Here is a 23610-nt window from a genome sequence, read left to right as displayed (position 1 = left end):
AGAATCAACATTAACAGGAGCTGCAATAAAGGGCACCTCTTCTGGAACAGACTATGTTCATTACTACTTGCTTCCATGGGGACATCAGGTATGGCCACAATGGGTTGATGAGGTACTTACAGGTTCAAAAATGTTTCTTGACAATGACACTGACAGCTGGTATGTTTCTCTTCCTCAAGTGGTCCACATGCTTACAAATAATCTATCCTTTGAGCCTGGGATGCCAATTCCCAAGATCTACTTCCTGCCACCATGTTATTTTATGTATTTAACGAGTTTATGTAGCTGTTGTGGTGGCTCATTGAGATCCTGAGGCTTGTGTGTTCCAAACACACTCTTTATTGGTATTAACTATGTAGAGCTCCCAAGTTATCTTGCATGAAGTTCTTCCATGCAGGCTTACTGCTTTTCTGTGACCAATTCAATATTCTTGTCCTGGAGTGTAATCTGTTTCTTTCTCTGTCTGAATTGCTGATTTTTACTGCTTTTACCCCTTCAGTTAATTTCTCATCATCGAGCTTCCTTCAAACTCCTCCTCTCCATATTCACTGGACTAGTTATTTTCTAGTTGCTTCATGGAGTTCACCTTTATAATTTTACGACTTAATTTTGTCAATTTCTGCAACTTTTTTCCAAGTTTGCTGTTCATTCATGTTTTTAATGTTTTCTCTGGAGCTTTAATTTTTGCTGATTTTTCTCAATAGTTCCTGCTTTCTTTTTGAAGTCTGAAGTTCTGAATTTCCTCTGAGGTGAATCCATCTTCTTACTGGATACTTACATTTTAAGTGCCTTTTATAAGAAGAACAAAGAACAGGAACAGGCCCTTTGGCCCTCCAAGCCTGCACCGATCACGTTTACCTATCCTTTCGATTGCTTGTATCCCTCTATGCCCCACCTGTTCATGTGCCTATCAAGGTAAGTCTTAAATGTGGCTCATGTGTCTACCTCAACCATCTCACTTGGCAGTGCATTCAAAACCCCCACCACCCTGTGTTTTTAAAAAAAACTTCCCCTACACATCACGGCGTGGGCTCGTTGGGCCGAAGGGCCTGTTCCCTGTGCTGTGTTCTTTGTATCTCCACTGAATTCCCCCTCCCCTTATCCATTATGGAATGGATGTAGATTGGTCACTGTCTACTCAGCCCTTTGAACAGCCTTATGCCTGCACGCCAGCCATTTTAGTCAGCTTTGCTTCATGGTGACACACTAAAAGTTTTAAAACCATGTAGGTAGAGAATGCTAGGGAAAGCAGCCACAGAGTGGCATTTGATATGTTGGATGTGCTTACACTGACAAAATGCAGCCTGTCATTCTTTATTTTGCTCTGTCAGCCTTGGTTCAGTGGGTAACACCCTCACCTCTAAGTGAGAAGCTTGTGGGTTTAAGCTTCGTGCCAGAGACTTCAATGTTTGATCTGTTCTAGTGAAGTGCAGTACTGAGAGGGTGTCACATTGTTGGAGCTTCTATCCTTCTCAGTTGAATGTAAATGATCCCACGGTACTATCTGAAGGACAGGACCATTTTACAGAGTCCTAACCAGCATTTGTACCCCAATGTTCACAAAAACAAGTTATCTGCTTAATGCTGTTTTGAGAGCTTGCAATTTGCAAATCAGCTCCAGTGTTTCCTACATTACAACAGTGACTAAACTAGTTTGACTGTAAAGGTTGTGAAAGGTATTACAGAAAGTGATTTTTCTTTCAATTATCAATCACAGTTAACTTGCGTTAACTGTGCTCTCAGTCCAAGGTTAGAATGTGGAGCTGGCTGCTACAGGAAGCAGCGGGCGATGGATAACATAGATGAAGCTGGATAAATAGGTGAAGGAACAAGAAAGAGAGGGAGTGCTGGGGGTTGGGGGGGGGGAAGCGGGGAAGAGACAGGGAGTGTTTGGAGGGGGGGGAGAAAGTGGGGAAGAGAGAGGGAGTGTTTGGGGGGGAAAGCGGGGAGAGGGGGAGTGTTGGGGGTTGGGGGAAAGCGGGGAAGAGAGGGGGAGTGTCGGGGGGGGAAGCGGGGAAAAGAGGGGGAGTGTCGGGGGGGAAGCGGGGAAGAGAGGGGGAGTGTCGGGGGGGGAAGCGGGGAAGAGAGGGGGAGTGCTGGGGGGGAGGTGGAGAGAAAAGGAACAAGGAGGAGAGGGAGAGGGAGTGCTGGGGTGAGAGAATGGAGTTGACTAGTATGAAGTTGGTTAGATGGGCTGAATGGCCAGTTTATCTGTAACATGTGGGATGAATCGGAAAACTGAATGTTTGACTTTGTGGAAGTGCTTTGTGACCCTGTGCAGTGCATTGTGATGTAGAAAGTTACCAATGCTTTGCCTCCCAGCTCCTCCTCCAGCTTCCTGCTGCCTCCAGTCAGCTGACCGGCAATGTATCGATCCCTGGATCACGTGGCAGTGGGTCACATGACCCGCGCTGATGGCTGTGGCGGGGTGTGTGCGGTTGCTGCTCCCGGTCTGTCTCATCCTCACTGTCCGGGGGGATGGAGAGGCTCCCGGGGGCTGCGGGTACCAGGTGAGTACGTCCTCTGAGACTGTCCCACTGTCTGTGTGTCTGTAACTGCTCCACTGTCTGTGTGTGAGACTGTCCCACTCTCTGACTGTGTACGTCTGTCACTGTATCTCTCTGAGGCTGACTCTCTGTGCCTGTGTGTGTGTGAGAGAGGCTGTCCTACTGTCTCTAACGACAAGACCTGAGCTCTGGGAGAGAGTGTCTGAAGAGTAAGGGGGGGTTGGTCATTACTGTGGAAATGTTTTTGCACAAATAACCCAACCAGGAAACACAGCTTGTAACCTGACCCACGGGATTTAAATTCCTTTTTACCGAGATCGTTATGCTGACCCTCCAGCAGTCTGAACCTGCTGTCTAAACTCTGTGAAATTCCTCCTTCAGACTCTGTGGATCTGCTGGGACATTCCACTCCCTCCCTGCCCCTCCACCCATTTCAAACCTTTTGCAGTTTCTGGTTGTCAGCAAATACCATCCCCCCCACCCCCCCGATATTGTTGTTGGGATTATTTCAAGTATTGTACTTTGGTCGTGAATTGGTCCCAAGGCCATTCTTTAAAAGTTCATTTATTGGTCACAAGTAAGGCTTACATTAACACTAACACTAATGCAGTTACTATGAAAATCCCCTAGTTGCTACACTGCAGTGGCCTGTTTGGGTACACTGAGGGAAAATTTAGCATGGCCGATATATCGAACCAGCACATCTTTCAGAATGTGGGAGGAAACCAGAGCACCCAGAGGAAACCCATGCAAACATGGGGAGAATGTGCAAACTCCACACAGACAGTGACCCAAGCCAGCAATCGAACCTGGATTCCTGACGCTGTGAAGCAGCAATGCTAACCACTGGGCTACCATGCTGCCACTTTGACTAGCCCCAGAATTAGTGCAGAAGAAAAAGTCTATTGAATCTGCACTAACTTTCCAACAGAGTATCTTATTCTGGCTTTCTCCCTGTAACACCCCCCCCCCATCTATTTACCCCACTAATTCCACCCCCCCCCCCCACCCCCAACAACCTATACATCTTAAAATAGCGAGGGGCAATTTAGCATAGCCAATCCACCTAACCAGCATGTCTTTTGGAGTGTGACAGGAAACCCGTGCAGACTCCGACAGACAGTGACCCAAACTGGGACTCGAACCTGGGTCCCTGGTGCTGTGAGGTAGCAGTGCTAACCCACTGTGCTATCCTTTGGGCGAAGATCAGTTTTGCTGTTGTTTTGAACATTTGGAGTGAAATGAACTGCAAATCCTCTTTTAAAATAAAGTTTCAGAGACTGATACGTCAATGTAGATCTTATCACAAACAGAATAATTGAACTCATTGCAATAAGTTAAACGCAAAATACTGCAGATGCTGGAATCTGAAATAAAAAGAGAAAAATGCTGGAAAAATGTCAGCAGGTCTGACAGCATCTGTGGAGAGAGAATCGACTGCAGGATCTGGTGATCAGGGCTTGTCGAGGATCAGAGATCTGGGGATCAGTGAAATGATCCTTGTCACCCAATATTTACCCGGGAGTGACATTCAGAGCTAAAGGAAATAGAAATGTTTTTCTTGAGGGGAAGTAACCCAGATTAACAGTAACACTGACTATTTAAAAATAGCTTTGCTGATAGTTCCTCATGCCTTGGTTCCTGTTTCAGACACAGCAGTTCCAGGGCTGCTGATTTGGAGGAGCGGGGTAGCCTTGACACCCAGACTCCGGTTCCAGACACTTTATCCTGCGTGTTCTGACATGGGTCCTAGCTACACAAGAGGCCCTGATGATTAAGCGTGTGGATAGCGACCAGCACTGCACAGATCAGAGAGGTGTCATGTATTTGCTGGGAGTGCCGCTGGTACATGTATTGTTTGGAGTTGATGGCCAGTGCTCACATTCATTATCTACAGAATCCAAAGTGCAAATGTTGCAAATAACTAACCCTGTTTACGTAATGCCTGATAGTGTCAGGAGTCTTGAGATGAATGGACACAGGCTTTTCGTTACATTTTTCTCTGTTACATCAGTGACTATTCAGAAATAGTTTTGTGGCTGCCCTGAAGTTGTGAAAGGGCTGTTCAGAAATTCAAGTCTCCCCTTTTTGTTTTGCTAAACTTTTACAGAGATTTATATCACAGAGGGATGAGACAGTGGTTAGCGCTGCTGCCCCATAGCGCCAGGGATCCAGGTTCAATTCCAACACTGGGTGACAGTTTGTGTGGAGTTTGCACGTTCTCCCCGTGTTTGCATGGGTTTCCTCCCACAGTCCAAAGATGTGTAGGTTAGGTGGATTGGCTGTGCTAAATTGTCCCTTAGTGCCCAAAGAGAGGGGATTTCCACATTAACTTCATTGTAGTGTTAATGTAAGCCCACTTGTGACTAATAAATCAACTTCAAAATGTGTGGATCAGGTGGATTGGCCATGCTAAATTGCCCCTTAATGTCCGAAGATGCCTAGGTTAGGTGGATTGATGAGATATGGACCTGGGCAAGATGCCCTGTTGAAGGAGAGTCAGTGCAGATTTGATGGGCTGAATGGCCACCTTCTGCACTTTAGAATTCTATGGTTCCAGTTGAGTTTGGGGTGGCTCGGTATCCCTTAGGTGGATTGACCATGCTAAATTCCCCTTTAGTGTCGGGGGATTAACAGGGTGAATATGTGGGGTTATGGAGATAGGGCCTGGGTGGGATTGTGGTTGGTGCAGGCTCGATGGGCTGAATGGCCTTCTGCATTGTACGGATTCAATGTATACGTACTGAGGAAAGGAAAAATAAATGAAAACAGAGAAGTGCTGGTGCGCACCTGAGGGAGATTAATGTGTGAGATCTCTGATCAGAAATAACGCTTAATCAAGAACCTGTTAACCACTGATTCTAACCAATCATTTCCTTTCAGCCGTTGACTGCTCTATCTGTCTCGTGTTTTGTTTGCCCTTGTACATTCTGCCCAGGCAATATCTGTGAACTCCAGCTTAACATTCAAGGAACTTCCAACTTGCTGCTGACAAAACACGAGATTTTAAATCATTAAAAGAAGTGAAGGAGATTAATGTTTGTTTTTGTGAGTTGGATGTGTTGCATTAAAAGATACGACCATTTGAGAAATATTTGAGTATTTGAACAGCTTTAGCCCCTAGTTGAAGCAGTGCTGATTGGAAGGATGTAGCAGTTTTACTCTGGTTCTACCCCAGTTTGTTCGATTCCTCATGCCACGCACAGCACCTCATTGTGGGCCGAACGGCCTTTCCCCTGTGTCGCACTGTTTTCTGTCCTATCCATGTGTACGTCTTTCAACAGGACACGCAAGATGGTGTGGTCAGGAATGTGATCACTGGCTGATTATTTTCTTCCCTTCCCTCCACGTCCCAGAAGATAAAGGAAGAAAATGTTAAAAATTCCTTTTATGGAACGTGGGTGTCGCTGGCTGGGCCAGCATTTATTACCTGGCCCTAACTAGCCTCCATTCCTGAGGGCAGTTGAGAGACAACCCCATTGCTGTGACTCTGGAGTCACATGTAGGCCAGACCGGGTAAGGACGGCAGATTTCCTTCCCTAAAAGTGCAAACTGCCCCCAAGATACCCTCTCATTCTATCTTCTACTCTCTTTTGCTTTTAAAACTGTACTCCAACACTTTTAACCACTCCTATAACATTCTTCCCAGCTGCCATCAGACTTTTGAATGGACCTACCTTGTATTAAGTGGATCTTTAGACTGTAATACTATATTCTGCACCCTCTCCTTTCCTTCTCCCCTATGTACTCTATGAACAGTATGTTTTGTCTGTATAGCGCGCAAGAAACAATATTTTTCACTGTATCCCAATCATAGAATCCCTACAGTACAGAAGGAGGCCATTCAGCCTGGCTCTATCCCCAAAACCCCATGTATTGACCCTGCTTATCTCTCTAACATACATCTAACATCTTTGGACACGCTAAGGGGTAATTTAGCATGGCCAATCCACCTAACCTGCACATCAATACATGTGACCAATGAAATTGAACTAGTGAACCAGTTGGGTTTTTACAACAATCGACAATGGTTTCATGGTCATCCTGAGACTTCACTTAATTCTATATTTTTTTTATTGAATTCACATTTCACCAGCTGCCACGGTGAGATTTGAACCCGGGTCCCCAGAGCTAAACCTAACAGTGGGTCTATGGATTTACTCATCCAATCACGATACCAAACCCCCCCCCCCTTTTGTGAAGTAAACCTCACAGAGCACTTCACGGACACATTGAACACCGAACCCCAAAGAGAGATAGCGGAGGACATGAACAGAGCAGTGGGCTTTAAGCAGGAGAGGGAGGCGGAGGGAACCGCAGAGCTCCTACAGCAGGCAGCACGGTGCTAATGGGGGACATGAGGCATGTGCAGGAGGCCAGAATTGGAGGAGCAGCTGGAGGGAGGGAGGCAAAGATGGGGAGGGGGACGGGGGAGGTCATGGAGGAACTTGGCAATAAAGGTAAGAATTTGAAACGAGGTGTCGCTGCAGTGTGAACGAGAACAAGCTAAGGGGGGGATTAGGAGTGGCTGTGAGTTAGTGTGGGCAGCAGAGTTTTCAATAAACTGTTTTTTGCAGGTTTGGAAACCAGATTTGAGTGATTGGTGAGGCAGTGTGAAAGGTGCTAACCTTGAACCTATCTTCACATTGAAGCAAGGAGAGATTTCCCAATGACCATCCTTGTCCTTGGGATCCAGCGCACACACTGGACAAGGAAACCTGGGCTTCCCGCTCAGTGGAATTTTATTCTTATTTTAAATATTAATGTGACTTTTCTTTCTTCCTCCACTAGGCATGTCCTCCTGTCAAACCCAAGATGCTGAATGTTCACCTGGTCCCACATACACATGATGATGTGGGCTGGCTTAAAACAGTGGATCAGTATTACTACGGAGGTAAATATATAACACTTCACTGTAATCTGTACCGAGACCCTCGGGGTAACAGCTATAACTCTGTACCGAGATCCTCGGGGTAACAGCTATAACTCTGTACCGAGACCCTCGGGGTAACAGCTATAACTCTGTACCGAGATCCTCGGGGTAACAGCTATAACTCTGTACTGAGACCCTCGGGGGGGGGTAACAGCTATAACTCTGTACTGAGACCCTCGGGGGGGGTAACAGCTATAACTCTGTACTGAGACCCTCGGGGGGGGTAACAGCTATAACTCTGTACTGAGACCCTCGGGGGGGTAACAGCTATAACCCTGTACTGAGACCCTCGGGGGGGTAACAGCTATAACTCTGTACTGAGACCCTCGGGGGGGTAACAGCTATAACCCTGTACTGAGACCCTCGGGGTAACAGCTATAACCCTGTACTGAGACCCTCGGGGTAACAGCTATAACTCTGTACTGAGACCCTCGGGGGGGTAACAGCTATAACCCTGTACTGAGACCCTCGGGGGGGTAACAGCTATAACCCTGTACTGAGACCCTCGGGGGGGTAACAGCTATAACTCTGTACTGAGACCCTCGGGGGGGTAACAGCTATAACCCTGTACTGAGACCCTCGGGGGGGTAACAGCTATAACCCTGTACTGAGACCCTCGGGGTAACAGCTATAACCCTGTACTGAGACCCTCGGGGTAACAGCTATAACTCTGTACTGAGACCCTCGGGGGGGTAACAGCTATAACCCTGTACTGAGACCCTCGGGGGGGTAACAGCTATAACCCTGTACTGAGACCCTCGGGGGGGGTAACAGCTATAACTCTGTACTGAGACCCTCGGGGTAACAGCTATAACCCTGTACTGAGACCCTCGGGGGGGGGGTAACAGCTATAACTCTGTACTGAGACCCTCGGGGGGGTAACAGCTATAACCCTGTACTGAGACCCTCGGGGGGGGTAACAGCTATAACCCTGTACTGAGACCCTCGGGGTAACAGCTATAACCCTGTACTGAGACCCTCGGGGGGGGGTAACAGCTATAACCCTGTACTGAGACCCTCGGGGTAACAGCTATAACCCTGTACTGAGACCCTCGGGGGGGGGTAACAGCTATAACCCTGTACTGAGACCCTTGGGGGGGTAACAGCTATAACCCTGTACTGAGACCCTCGGGGGGGGGTAACAGCTATAACTCTGTACTGAGACCCTTGGGGGGGTAACAGCTATAACCCTGTACTGAGACCCTCGGGGGGGTAACAGCTATAACCCTGTACTGAGACCCTCGGGGGGGTAACAGCTATAACCCTGTACTGAGACCCTCGGGGGGGGGTAACAGCTATAACCCTGTACTGAGACCCTCGGGGGGGGGGGGGGTGGTAACAGCTATAACTCTGTACTGAGACCCTCGGGGGGGTAACAGCTATAACCCTGTACTGAGACCCTCGGGGGGGTAACAGCTATAACTCTGTACTGAGACCCTCGGGGGGGGGTAACAGCTATAACCCTGTACTGAGACCCTCGGGGAGGGGTAACAGCTATAACTCTGTACTGAGACCCTCGGGGGGGGGGTAACAGCTATAACTCTGTACTGAGACCCTCGGGGGGGGGTAACAGCTATAACACTGTATTAAGACGCTCAGCACTGTTGTGAGGGAGTTCCGCATTCTGAGGTTATGGCCTTCAGATCAGATATAAAGTTTCCCGGGAATGTTTGAAGAAGATCAGTGAATCCTGTCAGTGCCCTGGCCAACTTGACCTCTGAACCGGGCCCTCGGGAGGTGAAATGAGGAAGCAGCCCTTTGGAAAGGAGCAAAGTGAAAAAATCTAGAACTTGTTCACCGTAAAACACTGGGACAGTGGGAGCTTCGGAGACGGAGATTACTGCTGAGTGGGGATATGAAGGAATGTGGAACAATTCTGGTTGATGGGGATGGGGTTTAACTGCGCAGCAAGACAGGGCTCCAGCTACCAGACACACCCGGCTACATCTGGTTTCCTTTCCCCAAACAGCTGTGATGTTTTCAGATGTTTCAATGCTCAAGTTCAGGAAATAATTTTAGTTTTCTTACCCTGTTCAGGTCGGACTGGAATCCAGCGTGCTGGGGTACAGTACATTCTGGACTCTGTCATCCCATATCTGTACGCAGACCCAGCCAGAAGATTCATCTACGTGGAGGTGGCGTTCTTCTATCGCTGGTGGAAGCATCAGAGTGAGCATATGAAGAAGGTGGTCACACAGCTGGTCAATGAAGGTGTGTTGAAATAAGCACAGGCCAGGGGGAGGGGGGGTGGGGGGGACACAGGCCAGGAACACACAGGTTGTGGCAACACAACAGTCAGTGGTGGATCATCCTTACGTCCTTCTCATGGATTCCACATTGAAGATTTGACAATCTGTATTAGCCTGGAGTCAGGCTTCTTGTGTTCGCTATTTTAGGGATGTTGCCAGTACAAAGCAAGGGATTCAGGGCGGTACCAATCATTACAATTTCCACAACCAAAGAAAAGCCTGTGAATATTCTTCCTGTTTTCTGTGAAATTTAAAAATGGTAACGCCAGCACACGGGTCGGGGTGGTTCGCTAGTCTGGGCGTTGAACCTGGAGTTTACTAATCTGAAGGATTGACATTTCTCCCGGTGTTTGAACCAGCGGTGGGAGCACCGGAGCGGGAGCTGTCACCCCGGGACGGGATTGGGATTGGGTATTTGCAGTTGTAACGGATTGGGTTTTGTTTGTATAGGCAGGCTGGAGTTTGTGAATGGCGGCTGGTGCATGAACGACGAGGCAAGCACTCACTACAATTCCATCATCGACCAAATGACACTGGGTTTCCAGTTCCTGAATGACACTTTTGGCGAGTGTGGCCGGCCGCGGGTAGCCTGGCACATCGATCCATTTGGGCACTCCCGGGAACAAGCGTCCCTCTTTGCTCAGGTACCGTCGACAGGCATTTTATTAACCAGTTATCTGTGTAATTATAGCCCCCGTTCTGTGTCCGGAAACCTCACGGTAGCGTTGTTAATTCAGCTGTTCCCATTTGAAATTGCTGTGTCAACATTTCATTGGTGGAGTTTGCCAGTTACGGTGTAGTTGCAGCCTAGCTGTTGGTTTCTAGTTAATGGAAAGTTAGCAGTACTCGTTCTTGGTATAATTGCTAGTTAATAGTTAGCAATGCCAACTCTTCGCATAGCTGCTCGTTGATAGCTAGTTAGCAGTGCCAGCTGTTGGTGTAACTTGTTTTTATGGGATGTGCTGGTTAGACCAGCATTTACTGCCCACCCCTAATTGCCCCTTGAGAAGGTGGAGGTGAGCCGCTGCAGTCCATGCGGTGTAGGTACATCCATAGCGCTGTGAGGGATTAGGGAAGGAAATCCAGGACCCAGCAACAGTGACGGAACAGCGATTTCCAAATCAGGATGGTGAGTGGTTTGGAGGGGAACTTGCAAGTGGTGGTGTTCCCCAGGTATCTGCTGCCCTTGTCCTTCTAGATGGAAGTGGTGGTGGGTTTGGAAGGTGCTGTCTAAAGATCTTTGGTGAATTGCTGCAGTGCATCTTGTCGATATTACACACTGCTGTTACTGAGCGTCGGTGGTGGAGGGAGTGGATGTTTGTGGATCTGGTGCCAATCAAACGGAGCTGCTTTGTCCTGGATGGTGTTGAGCTTTGAGTGTTGTTGGAGCTGCTCCCATCCAGGCAAGTGGGGAGTATTCCATCACACTCCTGACTTGTGCCTTGTAGATGGTGGGTAGGCTTTCAGGAGTCAGGAGGTGAGTTACTCACTGCAGTATTCCCAGCCTCTGACCCGCTCTTGTAGCCACTGTGTTTATGTGGTGAGTCCAGTTGAGTTTCTGGTAAACAGTAATCCCAAGGATGTTGACAGTGGGGGATTCAGTGATGGTAACACCATTGAATGTGAAGGGGTCCGAGTGTCATTGCCTGTTGGTAATATCCAGAGAAGTGTATTTGCAGGATTAGATACTGTGGTGATGTTACACAGTGCCAGTGATATCCTATCGATTGCTGTCTCTACAGATGGGCTTTGATGGCTTTTTCTTTGGCCGTCTGGATTACCAGGACAAGGAAAACCGAGAAAACCACCGGGAAATGGAGCAAGTGTGGAGAGCCAGTGCCAATCTGGCGAAACCCAATGCTGACCTGTTCACAGGTTGTTCAAACAGTTTTCTCACTCTTTCTATCCCACCTCCAGATACCTGTTGCTGAATTGAAAGTGTGTTCTCTGTTTTTGCAGCAACTTTATTGCTCGGGGTGACAGTGTGAATAACTAGAGTAAGGTCAACAACAAGACGATAAGGAGGCAATGACTTAGTAGTAGTATCGCTAGATTATTAATCCAGAAACTCAGCTGATGTCCTGGAGACCCGGGTTCGAATCCCGTCACAGCAAATGATGGAATTTGAATTCCATAAAAAAATCTGGAATTAAGAATCTACTGATGACCCTGAAACCATTGAAAAATCCATCCAGTTCACTAATGTCCTTTAGGGAAGGAAATCTGCCGTCCTTACCCGGTCTGGCCTACATGTGACTCCAGAGCCACAGCAATGGGGTTGACTCTCAACTGCCCTCTGAAATGGCCGAGCGAGACACTCCGTTCAAGGACAACTAGGGATGAACAATAAATGCTGGCCCAGGACAGCGAGGCCCATGTCCCATGGATGAATAAAAGTAAATACTGTAAATGCAGTTTGTTCCATGGGATATGGGCATCGCTGCTGGATCAGCATTTATTACACATCCCTACACCCCTTTAGTATCCAATAATGTACAGGTTAGGTGGATTAGCAGGCTAACAGCATGGGCTTACGGGAATGCTCTGTCAGAGTCGGTACAGGCTCGATGGGCCGGATGGCCTCTTTCCGCTCCGTAGGGATTCCATGATGTGTGACTCCATACCCACATTAATGAGGGTGACTCTCCGGAATGCCGAGCGGGTCACCCAGTTATGTCCACGGAGGTGGCTGGCTGCCACTTCCTCCGGGACAATCGGGGGCGGGGGGGGGGGGGGGATCAATAAACACTAAGCCTCACAGTGGGGACCACACCCTTAAAATAAAACAGTCAAATGGCAGCTCAGTTTGGAGGGGGAAGCAGAGTGTGACGGGGAGGAGAGCAGGGAAGGAAGGGTGGGAGTGAACAGTTTGGGGTTTATGAAAGAGCTCCACCCCTGTTTGATCGGACTCGGGGCTGTCGTTAACACCATCCTCACTTAGCTGTTAGTTTACTTGGTCGGAAGAATCATTCAAGCTTCTTGCATCTTTTTTCCAGGTGTTCTTCCCAATGGATATAACCCTCCGAGTGGGTTCTGCTGGGATGTGCTTTGTTCGGATGAGCCCGTCAAGGATGATAAAGACTTGGAGGGTTATAACGTGGACGCGATGGTTTCCTATTTCATACAGATTGCACGCCAGCAGGTGAGTTCTGCATGGATTCACGTCGGATGTGAGATTCCCCGACCGTTATGGCTGGGTGTTTGGAACCGAACACTGAGCCTCCGTAATGGGCGGAGGAAAACATTAGCCAGAGTTCCGGCTCCTCGGCCCACCCTCTCCCCTGCTGGGACGTCTCGCTGAGAGTTCAGGAGAGGCTGTTCTCGCGCTGCGATGCCTGCCAGAGTCGGATAGTCAGGTGGCTGGCCACACGCCGGCTCCCCAGTCTGATTCTATCCTCTGATTTTCTGTTTAACGGTCCTCGCCACTGGGAGGTGCTGCATCCTCCACTCGCCGTCCCATCCTGCGGTATAACTCCCGTCTCAGACAGAGCAGAGTTTGGTCCCGAGTTCAGCTCTCTATCCTTTTCCCTTTATTGCCCAGTCTGGGTGGTGTGACCAATCTGCTAACATTACCACACAGTGTGTTTGTCTGTAATGGCCAGAAGGGGGCCGCGCTGTCTGTAATGGCCAGAAGGGGGCCGCGCTGTTTGTAATGGCCAGAAGGGGGCCGCGCTGTTTGTAATGGCCAGAAGGGGGCCGCGCTGTCTGTAATGGCCAGAAGGGGGCCGCGCTGTCTGTAATGGCCAGAAGGGGGCCGCGCTGTCTGTAATGGCCAGAAGGGGGCCGCGCTGTCTGTAATGGCCAGAAGGGGGCCGCGCTGTCTGTAATGGCCAGAAGGGGGCCGCGCTGTCTGTAATAGTGACTGAATTCCCTCCCGATTGACCATTCCAGTGAACCTCTTCTGAATTTCCTTCAGAATTTCATATTATTCCTCCAGTTTGGACAGGTTGCTAAAGCTGACATCTAACCGATGATTTAGAAAGATTTGTAATACTGGTTGTTGTTGAAATTCTCAAAAGTTTTGCGATGTTGTAATTGGAAAATACACGCTGTAAGTGCTGGAAAACCTCAGCAGGTCAGGCAGCAGCCACAGAGGGAGAAAACAGTTATCGTTGTGAGTCCAGAGGAGTGTACTTAACTTGAAATGGGGAATAAGTGCCTGGAAGGCAGTGCCAGAGGAGGTGGTAGAAGCAGAAAAAACAGCAACATTTAACAGGCATCCTGACAGACACAGGAACAGGCAGCGAATAGAGCAAAATGGACTGCGTAGAGGCAAAGGGATTTTAGAAAGGCGCCATGGGCTAGTACAGGCTTGATGGGCCGAAGGGCCTGTCCCTGGACCGTACTGTTCTTTGAGACATTGGCTCTGTTTCTCGCTCCACAGTTACCGCTGAGATTTTCCAGCACGTTTTGTTTTTATTTTGGGTTGCCTGTGTTTTGCCCTTGTTACTATGTTTGTGCCTCTGTGTGTGAGTGTTTAACAGAGTGTCTGCTTCCTAAATTAAGGCAAAGAAGTACAGAACCAATCACATCATCATGACCATGGGATCAGACTTCCACTTTCAGAGTGCGGACATGTGGTACAAGAACCTGGATAAACTGATCGAATATGTCAACGCTGCGGTAATATCTCGACAAAATTCTCATCTGCTCATTTTCTAGCAACTGCGTTTAATTCAGCCTCACTTAGTCTCACTGAGCCCTACACCATTCCCGAATTCACAGTTTCACTGGGCCCTACACCATTCCCCAATTCACAGTCTCACTGAGCCCTACACCGTTCCCCAATTCACAGTCTCACTGGGCCCTACACCATTCCCAAATTCACAGTCAATGGGCCCTACACCATTCCCCAATTCACAGTCTCACTGAGCCCTACACTGTTCCCCAATTCACAGTCAATGGGCCCTACACCATTCCCAAATTCACAGTCAATGGGCCCTACACCATTCCCCAATTCACAGTTTCACTGAGCCCTACACTGTTCCCCAATTCACAGTCAATGGGCCCTACACCGTTCCCCAATTCACAGTCTCTCTTTCTAACGCTATTTTGAGGTGAATTTGGGGTCGGGGTGAATCATTCAGTCTAAAGTCCCAAAACAGGGAACTCCTTAACAATCTGTCGTGGATTTGTAGGAACGAGCTGTGAGATTCCGGGAGTCTTCACTGGGTAAACGTTGGTCCATTAGTCCGTGCTGGCACAGTGGGGTTAGCACTGCTGCCTCACAGCACCAGGGACCCGGGTTCAATTCCCGGCTCGGGTCACTGTCTGTGTGGAGTTTGCACGTTCTCGCTGTGTCTGCATGGGTTTCCTCCAGAAGCTCCAGTTTCCTCCCACAGTCTGAAAGACTGTGCTGGTTAGGGTGCTGGAGTGTGGCGACTAGGGGATTTTCACAGTAACTTCATTACAGTGTTAATGTAAGCCAACTTGTGACACTAATAAATAAACTTTAACTTTTGCAAGTCTGCCTCTTCTCCACAGCGAATGTGGGAAAAGGCTGGAGTGATGGGGGTGGGTGAGGGGGAGCTGGGGGGGTGGGGGGTGGGGTGGTTTTGTGATCTGCCAGTTACCTGCCCTCTGTGAGGTGGGGCAGCCAGTGTACTCACAGGCTGTTTGTCTCCGAGAATCAGACACAGTCTGATATTTACATCTGGTTGTACACTTTACAGATTTTGATCAGACCTATACCCCCACACCCCAAAACCTTTCTGTACCCCTCCCTAATGGGATCACGGTGTTGCTGCTGGGATCTTGCTGTGCAGAAATTGGCTGCTGCGTTTCCTCCATTACAACATTGATCACATTTCAAGAAGTGCGTTGGGGTATCCAGGGAGTACAAGACACTGTACCCACTGCCACCTGACTCCTGGGCGTGTTCTCCGCTGGGTACTGACAGGTTGAGATTGGGACCCCGATACTGTCTGCAAACTTCCCTGAAATTCCTGACACTTCCCTGCATTGTCATAGTATCATAGAATCCTGCGGCGCAGAAGGAGGCCTTTCAGCCCATCGAGTTTGCACTGACTCTGATAGAGCATCCCATCCAAGCCTTACTCTGTAACCCCATGTATTTACCCCGCTAATCCCCCGAATCTATATATCTTCAGACACGAAGGGGCAATTTAGCACGGCCAATCCACCTAACCGACACGTTTTTGGACTGTGGGAGGAAACCGGAGGAAACCCACACAGACATGGGGATAACGTGCAAACTCCACACAGACAGTGATCCTGAGGCTGGAATTTTGTGAGCAAAGTTGTTGGATTTGAGAGTCCGTCTCCAACCCTGTTCCTCCAAGCTGGGAAATCAGGGGTGCGGAACCGGATCAGCTGATGAAAATTGTGTTTTGAGTGATGAAAATATTCATTCATGCCTCTTGTTTGTTTCTGATTAGCAAAGCAATGGGAGTGATGTCAATGTGCTGTACTCCACCCCGTCCTGCTATCTGTATCAGCTGAACAAGGCAGCAAATCTCACCTGGTAAGTCTCTCGAGCTTCCACCCTCCTCCCCTCCCATTCTGGACATCACACAGCACGGAGACAGGCCCTACGGTGTTGATTCCAGTCTCCCTGCCCTGCTCTCGATCAGAATGCAGGAACTGGGGTACTCTCTCATACCCCCCTCCACCCTCTATGTTATCCCAGGGTGCAGTGACAATGCTGTTGTCTAACGGCAGTTACCCAGAGGGTGGTGAGGGTCTGGAATGCGCTGCCTGGGAGGGTGGTGGGGGCGGGATGCCGCACATTCTTTAAGAAGTACCTGGATGAGCACTCGGCTCATCGTAACGTTCAGGGCTATGGGCCAAGTGCTGGTAAGTGGGATTAGGTGGGAGTTCAGGTGTTTCTAATGTGTCGGTGCAGACGCGATGGGCCGAAGAGCCTCTGCGCTGTGTGATTCTGTTCATCCCTGTCACTGAATCTCTGCCAGACCCTGGCGTGAGCTGAACCCCCCCCCCCCCCCCCTCCCCACCTCTCCCTCGCCAGTGGTGGAGAACTTTGGGAACCATTTTTCCCAAAGCTACCTGTTCCTCCCGGACATGTTCCCAGTATCCTAGATCTCATCAACTCAATCCCAAAGTGTCATTTGCAATGAGGAGCCCAGGAAGTTTGGCAAAACCTCTGAGCGTTTTGGAAACCAAGTTTGATATGGCACAGTTTAATGTTTGTTTATTAGTGTCACAAGGCTTACATTAACACTGCAGTGAAGTTACTGTGAAAATCCCTTGGTTGCCACACTCCGGCGCCTGTTTGGATATGCTGGGGGAGAATTTAGCACAGCCAATGCACCCTAACCAGCAGGTCTTTCAGACTGTGGGAGAAAACCGGAGCACCCAGAGGAAACCCACGCAGACGTGGGGAGAATGTGCAGACTCCGCACAGACAGTGACCCAAGGCTGGGAATGGAGCTGGGTCCCTGGCGCTGTGAGGCAGCAGCGCTAACCCACTGTGCCACCCTGCCAGCCTGTAATTTTGACAGATCTTCCAGAACAGCACACTTGCTGTGAATGTCACACTTCACTTCCTGTCACATTCTGCTCCACTGCTGTTAGAAACATAGAAGCAGGAGGCCATTCAGCCCTTCCAGTTAGCTGATCATACTCAATATCCTGATTTCTTCCCCCCCTCTCCCTTCCCCTCCATGTCCTTTGATCCCTTTGCCTGAAGTACAGGATTGTGATTAAATTGTATATTCCTCGTACCCTATCACCACATCACCGGGAGATCTGTTCACTTTCTATAACTTGAGTTGAAATATTAAATTAAAATATAAAAGTGTCCAGAGGGGCAGTTTTTTCACACAGAGGGTGGTGAGTGTCTGGAACAAGCTGCCAGAGGAGTAATAGAGGTGGGTACAATTTTGTCTTTTAGAGTCTTAGATGCTTACAGCATGGAAACAGGCCCTTCAGCCCAACTTGTCTCTGCCGCCCTTTTAAAACCCCTAAGGTAATCCCAATTGCCTGCATGTGGCCCATATCTGTCTATACCCGTCATACCCATTTAACTGTCTAAATGCTTTTTAAAAGACAATAATTTGCCCCTCTGGACACTTGTATCTCTCTCCTCTCCCCTTAACCTATGCCCTCTAGTTTTAGACTCCCCTACCTTTGGGAAAAGATATTGACTATCTAGCTGATCTGTTCCCCTCATTATTTTATAGACTTCTATAAGATCACCCCTCAGCCTCCTGCACTCCGGAGAAAAAAGTCCCAGTCTATCCAGCCTCTCCTTATAAAGCATTTAAAAAGCATTTAGACAGTTATATGGGTACGATGGGTATAGAGGGATAGGGGCCAAATGCGGGCAATTGGGACTAGTTTAGGGACTTAAAAAAGGGTGGCATGGACAAGTTGGGCCGAAGGGCCTGTTTCCATGCTGTAAACATCTATGACCCTAAAATATTATTCAATCTGTCACAATCCCAGGCCCACATGAGGCCAGAGTGTGAGAGGGGGAGTGGAACTGCAGCTGTTAAACCCTCTGCTGTTTAAATACAAACAGGTCTGTGAAATCTGATGATTTTTTCCCGTATGCGGACGGTGCCCACATGTTCTGGACAGGATATTTCACCAGCCGGCCGGCTCTGAAACGATACGAGAGACTCAGCAACAATTTCCTTCAGGTACACAGGCTTTAGATTCTAACCCCCGTCTCCGGCTTGTAAATCCCTCCTTAGTCAACGGTGCCTGGGCTGGGGGGGGTGCGAGGGGGGGGTTCGGTGTCGGGGGGAGGTGGAGGGATTTCAGTATCGGGGGGTGGGGCAGTTTGGACTGGGTGGGTGTGCAGGGGTTCGGTGTTGGGGGGGGTGGGGGAGGCTTGGTGTCGGGAGTTTTGGTATCGGGGGGCTGAGGGGGGTTTGGTGTCGGGATGTGCTGTGTGGGAAAGGGTGGAATGAGGCTGGGGGGGATGCGGATTGGTGGAGGAGGAAGGCCGTGTAGGGGGGTTGGTTTCATGGTGGGTGCCCTTGTGAGGGGGGAGCTCTTTGTGGCCTCTGTATCACAGGGAGGGAGAGTCCTTGCGGCATTGGGGTTCACGCAGACGGAGGGAGGGTTGGGGGGAGGTCCTTTTGGAGACACAGGGGCTTCCCGAGGCACCCCCACACTGTGCAGAGTTTGAGGCTCCTCGTGTTAAAAGGAGTGGCTGTGTAACACCGTCTCTGCACAGAGTAGATTCAGTCAGACAGGATGGAGATCCGGAGGGAACACGGGGATGGTGATTGGAAGAGGTTCTTTCGTTGGTCAGTGAGTTACTGTCCTCACCGTGTCTCTCTCTCTCTAGGTCTGCAATCAGCTGGAGGTTTTGGTCGATTCAGCTGCCAACAGTGGTCCTTACGGTGTTGGAGACAGCTCTGTACTGAGTGAGTCCTCGTCCCACAGCGAGTCCCACCTTTATACCCCGCACCTGTCAGGATTGGTCATGTTAAATTGCCCCCGGGGGATTAGCAGGGTAATTATGTGGGGTTAAGGGGATAGAGCCTGGGTGGGATTGTGGTCAGTCCAGGCTCGATGGGCCGAATGGGGATAGAGCCTGGGTGGGATTGTTGTTTTGTTTCATCCATGGGGCATGGGCCTCGCTGGCTGGGCCAGCATTTATTACCCATCCCTAGTCACCCTTGAACTGAGTGTCTTGCTAGACTGTTTCAGAGGGCAGCTGAGAGTCAGTCACGTTGCTGTGACTCTGGAATCACATGTAGGCCAGACCGGGTAAGGACAGATTTCCTCCCCTAAAGGACATTAGTGACCCAGATGGGTTTTTTCGACAATGGCTTCATGGTCATCCGTAGATTCTTAATTCCAGATATTGGTGCAGGCTCGATGGGTCGAATGGCCTCCTTCTGCACTGTAGGGATTCTCTGAAAATTCCCACCCTGTTCAGTTCCTGCATCGTCTTTCATCTTCAGTCCTAACAATACAACTTTACTTCTATTGTTATAAACCCTTACTTTCCCCTCTCAGTCTCCCTGGGTTGATGCTGTGATGGGTTGGGACTTGACTCTGCCTTTAGCCGCACTCTCTCTGGCTGCACCCCCCCAGCCCATGTGCCTTAAGGACAGTCAATTGAGTTGTTCCTGCCTTTAACCGTGTGTTTTTAAATTCAGAGCGGGCGATGGGAGTGGCCCAACATCACGATGCAGTCTCTGGGACGGAGAAGCAGCACGTTGCAGACGACTATGGCAAGCTTTTGGCCAAAGGCTGGGGACGGTGTGAGGTATGACTACCATCCGTCTCTGGACAAGATCTGCTGTAAGAATGGAGGAATAGGGAGAATTATATCAGTAGCAGGGAAAATGTTTGAATCTATTACAAAGGCTGTGATAACTGGACATTTAGAATAGTAAAATTGAGGAACGTTTATTATTGTCACAAGTAGGCTGACATTAACACTGCAATGAAGTTACTGTGAAAATCCCCCAGTTGTCACGCTTGGGTATACTGAGGGAGAATTTAGCATGGCCAATGCACCCTCACCAGCAATTCTTTGGACTGTGGGAGGAAACCGGAGCACCCGGAGGAAACCCACGGGGAGAATGGGCAAACTCCAATCGGTGACCTGAGCCGGGAATTGAACCTGGGTCCCTGACACTGTGGGGCAGCAGTGCTGACCACTGAGAGACAACATAGAGTAACCTGTGTAGAGTCAACATAGATTCGTGAGTGTTTAAAAAACTTGATTTATTATTGTCACAGGTATCAGGATATCATAAAAAAAATCATTTCTTGTGCACTATACAAAACATACTGTTCATAGAGTACATAGGGGAGAAGGAAAGGAGAGGGTGCAGAATGTAGTGTTACAGTCATAGCTAGGGTGTAGAGAAAGATCAACTTAATGCAAGGTAGGTCCATTCAAAAGTCTGACAGCAGCAGGGAAGAAGCTGTTCTTGAGTCGGTTGGTACGTGTCCTCAGACTTTTGTACATTTTTCCTGACGGAAGAAGGTGGAAGAGAGAATGTCCGGGGGTGCGTGGGGTCCTTAATTATGCTGGCTGCTTTGCTGAGGCAGTGAGAAGTGTAGACAGAGTCAGTGGATGGGAGGCTGGTTTGTGTGATGGACTGGGCTACATTCACAACCTTTTGTAGTTCCTTGCAGCCTTGGGCAGAGCAGGAGCCCAAACCAAACTGTGATACAATCAGAAAGAATGCTTTCTGTGGTGCATCTGTAAAAGTTGGTGAGAGTCATTGCAGACATGCCAAATTTCCTTAGTCCTCTGAGAAAGTAGAGGTGTTGGTGAGCTTTCTTAACTATAGTGTCAGCATGGGGGGGACCAGGACAGGTTGTTGGTGATCTGGACACCTAAGAACTTAAAGCTCTTTATCATTTCCACTTCATCCCTGTTGATGTAGACAGGGGCATGTTCTCCATGACGCTTCTTGAAGTCGATGACAATCTCCTTTGTTTCACGCTGAAGTTTTTTGAGGATATTACTAATATCGTTGATAACAAAATCTGTGAATGATATGTTTGGAATTGAATTTTCAAAAATTTTTTGATAAGATCTTTACAGGAGGTTAATAAATAAAATTAGATCACGTGGGATTGGCGGTAATACACCAGCATGCATTGAGAATTGGTTAACATAGAAAATTACGCAAATAAACAGGTCATTCTCAGGATGGCAGGCTGTTACTAGTGGGGCGGCACATTAGGACAGTGGTTAGCACAGCTGCCTCTCGACTTGCGTTCGATTCCAGCCTTGGGTCACTGTCTGTGCAGAGTCTGCACATTCTCCCTGTGTCTGCATGGGTTTTCTCCTGGTGCTCCAGTTTCCTCCAACAGCCCAAAGATGCGTAGATTAGGAGGATTGGCCATGTTAAATTACCCCTAGTGTTGGGGATTAGCATGGTAAATATGTAGCGTTACGGGATTAGGGCCTGGGTAGAGATTGGGGTCGGTGCAGACTCAATGGATCTAATGGCCTCCTTCTGTACAGTAGGGATTCGGTGATTCTAGTGGGGAACAGCAAAGATCAGCACTGGGAACACAGTTACTCACATTCTATAGAGATATTGCGGATGTGGAGGTGAATTGTAATATTTCCAAATTTGCTGATGACACCAAACTGGGTGGGAATGTAATTTGTGAGGCAGATACAAGGAGGCTTCAAGAGAGCTTGGACAGGCTAATGAATGGGTTAGAAACATGGAGTGATTGTGAAGTTATCCACTTCAGTCGAAAAAAAACTGAAAGGCAAAATATTTCTTAAGTGGTGAAAAGTGTAGATGTCCAAAAGGGGTCCGAGTTCATGAGTCACTGAAAGCCAGCGTGCGGGTGCAGCAAGCAGGTAGGAAGGTGAATGGTCCATTGGCCTTCATTGCAAGGGGATTTAAATGCAGGAGTAAAGATGCCTTGTTGCGATTATCTCGAGCCTTGGTGAGACCTCGCTTGGGGTAATGTGTAGAGTTTTGGTCTCCTTATCCGAGGAGAGAGATTCTTGCCACAAAAGGTGTTTACCCAGATTAATCCCTGGGTGACGGGTTCCTCTGATGAGGAGATATTGAGGAAACCAGACACAGTCTACACACCAAGTGATGCTGAGATATCAGCGAGGGCTGTGATACGGAAGACTCAATTGTATTTGTAGTATTTTAGGCAGTGAGTTGGGATTTAGTGAGAGCTTTGTGCTGTGTGCTCTGTGTTCCAGGTACTGGTCAGTAACGCTCTATCAGCGCTCAGTGGAATGAAGCAGAATTTCATCTTCTGCAACAAACTCAATATCAGTGTTTGTCCTCGCATTGAAGAACTTGCCAAAGTGAGTTTGCAGCTGCTCAGTGGATCCCTCCCTCGCTCCCTCCCTCCCCTCTCTCTACTCCCTCACCTTCCTTGCATTTCCACACCCCCCCAGTCTCTCCCCCCTCCCTCTGTACTCTCTCATCCTCTCCCTCCCTCATGGTAACATTTGAGCTATTTTGGTGTGTTGTATTTGCTGGCTGTTGCTGCTAACCCTGTGTCTGTGCCTCTAGTTCACAGTCACTCTGTACAATCCCTTGGCCAGAGCAGTCAGTGTGTATGTGAGGATCCCAGTCAATGGCAGTCATTACAGTGTGGCTGACCCCAGAGGCAGCTCGGTGCTAAAACAGGTAAATCCTCCCACTTACTAACAAATATATCAGAAGGGTTTTTATTGTCAAGCATCAAATCTTTTATTTTAATTGTCAATAGACAGCTTATCTTGGTGATTTACTCTGGATCAGAGAATCAATGTATAATAGCTTTATTTGTTGTAACTTTTCTTCCTTTCTCCCTCCTCTCTCTCTCTGTCCCCCCCCCCCCCCCCCCACCCCGTCTCTGGCAGGTTGTTCCTGTGTCAGAGTTTACGAAGGCAGTGCGGGAAGGCCGTGGTTACGCTCTGAATGAGCTGGTGTTCCCAGTCCAGGTGCCAGCTTTAGGATTCAGCACCTACAGTGTATCCAGGAAGTCAGAGAATTCTGTGTTTAGCAAACTGGTCTGGTCAGTGAGGAGACATCAGAACCAGGGGCAGAAGGAGCTTGCCATTGAAAATGAGGTAAGCAGCCTGTTCCCCAGGGTGGGGGGATTCTGGGGTGCAGAAGGGGCAGGGGTGGGAAATGGGTGGAGGTGGGGGGGGCGGGGGGGGGTGTCTGCCCTGACACCATGCCTCGGCTGTGAGAATCTACAGGAGGTTTCACCACGCAGAATCAGAGAGCCACACAGCACAGGGAGGCCATTCAGCCCACAGTGACCAATTTAATCCTGCACTTTCCCTTTGCAAGGGGTTATCCAAAATCCTTCTGTAGATTTAGGTTTTAAATGGATTGTCAGATTAAACCCAGCTCTCCCCTGGCTCTCCTGAATGGAGACACTGCAGCACTGGATATCAGGACATGGGTACATGACAGCGCCGTGTGTGAACAAGACACCCCCTTAGCTTAAGGGCTTCCCATTGTGAAAACCCAGAACCAGC

At 48.9% G+C, this 23610-nt stretch overlaps 1 protein-coding gene across 1 annotated transcript in view; it reads left to right on the top strand.

Annotated features, from left to right (window-relative positions):
* Window positions 1-2389: 2389 nt before the first annotated feature.
* Window positions 2390-23610, top strand: part of man2b1 (mannosidase, alpha, class 2B, member 1) — a 32852-nt gene continuing 11631 nt past the window's right edge. The window contains exons 1-14 of the mRNA XM_080216740.1: window positions 2390-2510; window positions 7299-7401; window positions 9478-9651; window positions 10140-10333; window positions 11432-11564; window positions 12686-12831; window positions 14196-14312; window positions 16088-16173; window positions 18193-18313; window positions 18970-19048; window positions 19790-19899; window positions 22333-22440; window positions 22652-22768; window positions 22984-23193. Of these exons, the coding sequence (XP_080072866.1) occupies window positions 2415-2510; window positions 7299-7401; window positions 9478-9651; window positions 10140-10333; window positions 11432-11564; window positions 12686-12831; window positions 14196-14312; window positions 16088-16173; window positions 18193-18313; window positions 18970-19048; window positions 19790-19899; window positions 22333-22440; window positions 22652-22768; window positions 22984-23193 (1794 nt within the window). The 5' untranslated portion in view covers window positions 2390-2414. The remainder of the gene's footprint in view (window positions 2511-7298; window positions 7402-9477; window positions 9652-10139; window positions 10334-11431; window positions 11565-12685; window positions 12832-14195; window positions 14313-16087; window positions 16174-18192; window positions 18314-18969; window positions 19049-19789; window positions 19900-22332; window positions 22441-22651; window positions 22769-22983; window positions 23194-23610) is intronic.

The sequence above is a fragment of the Carcharhinus amblyrhynchos genome, chromosome 33, assembly GCF_965287045.1.
Source record: "Carcharhinus amblyrhynchos chromosome 33, sCarAmb.v2.hapA, whole genome shotgun sequence".
In the NCBI taxonomy this organism is placed as follows: domain Eukaryota; kingdom Metazoa; phylum Chordata; class Chondrichthyes; order Carcharhiniformes; family Carcharhinidae; genus Carcharhinus; species Carcharhinus amblyrhynchos.
This window is presented reverse-complemented; position numbering and strand designations above follow the sequence as displayed.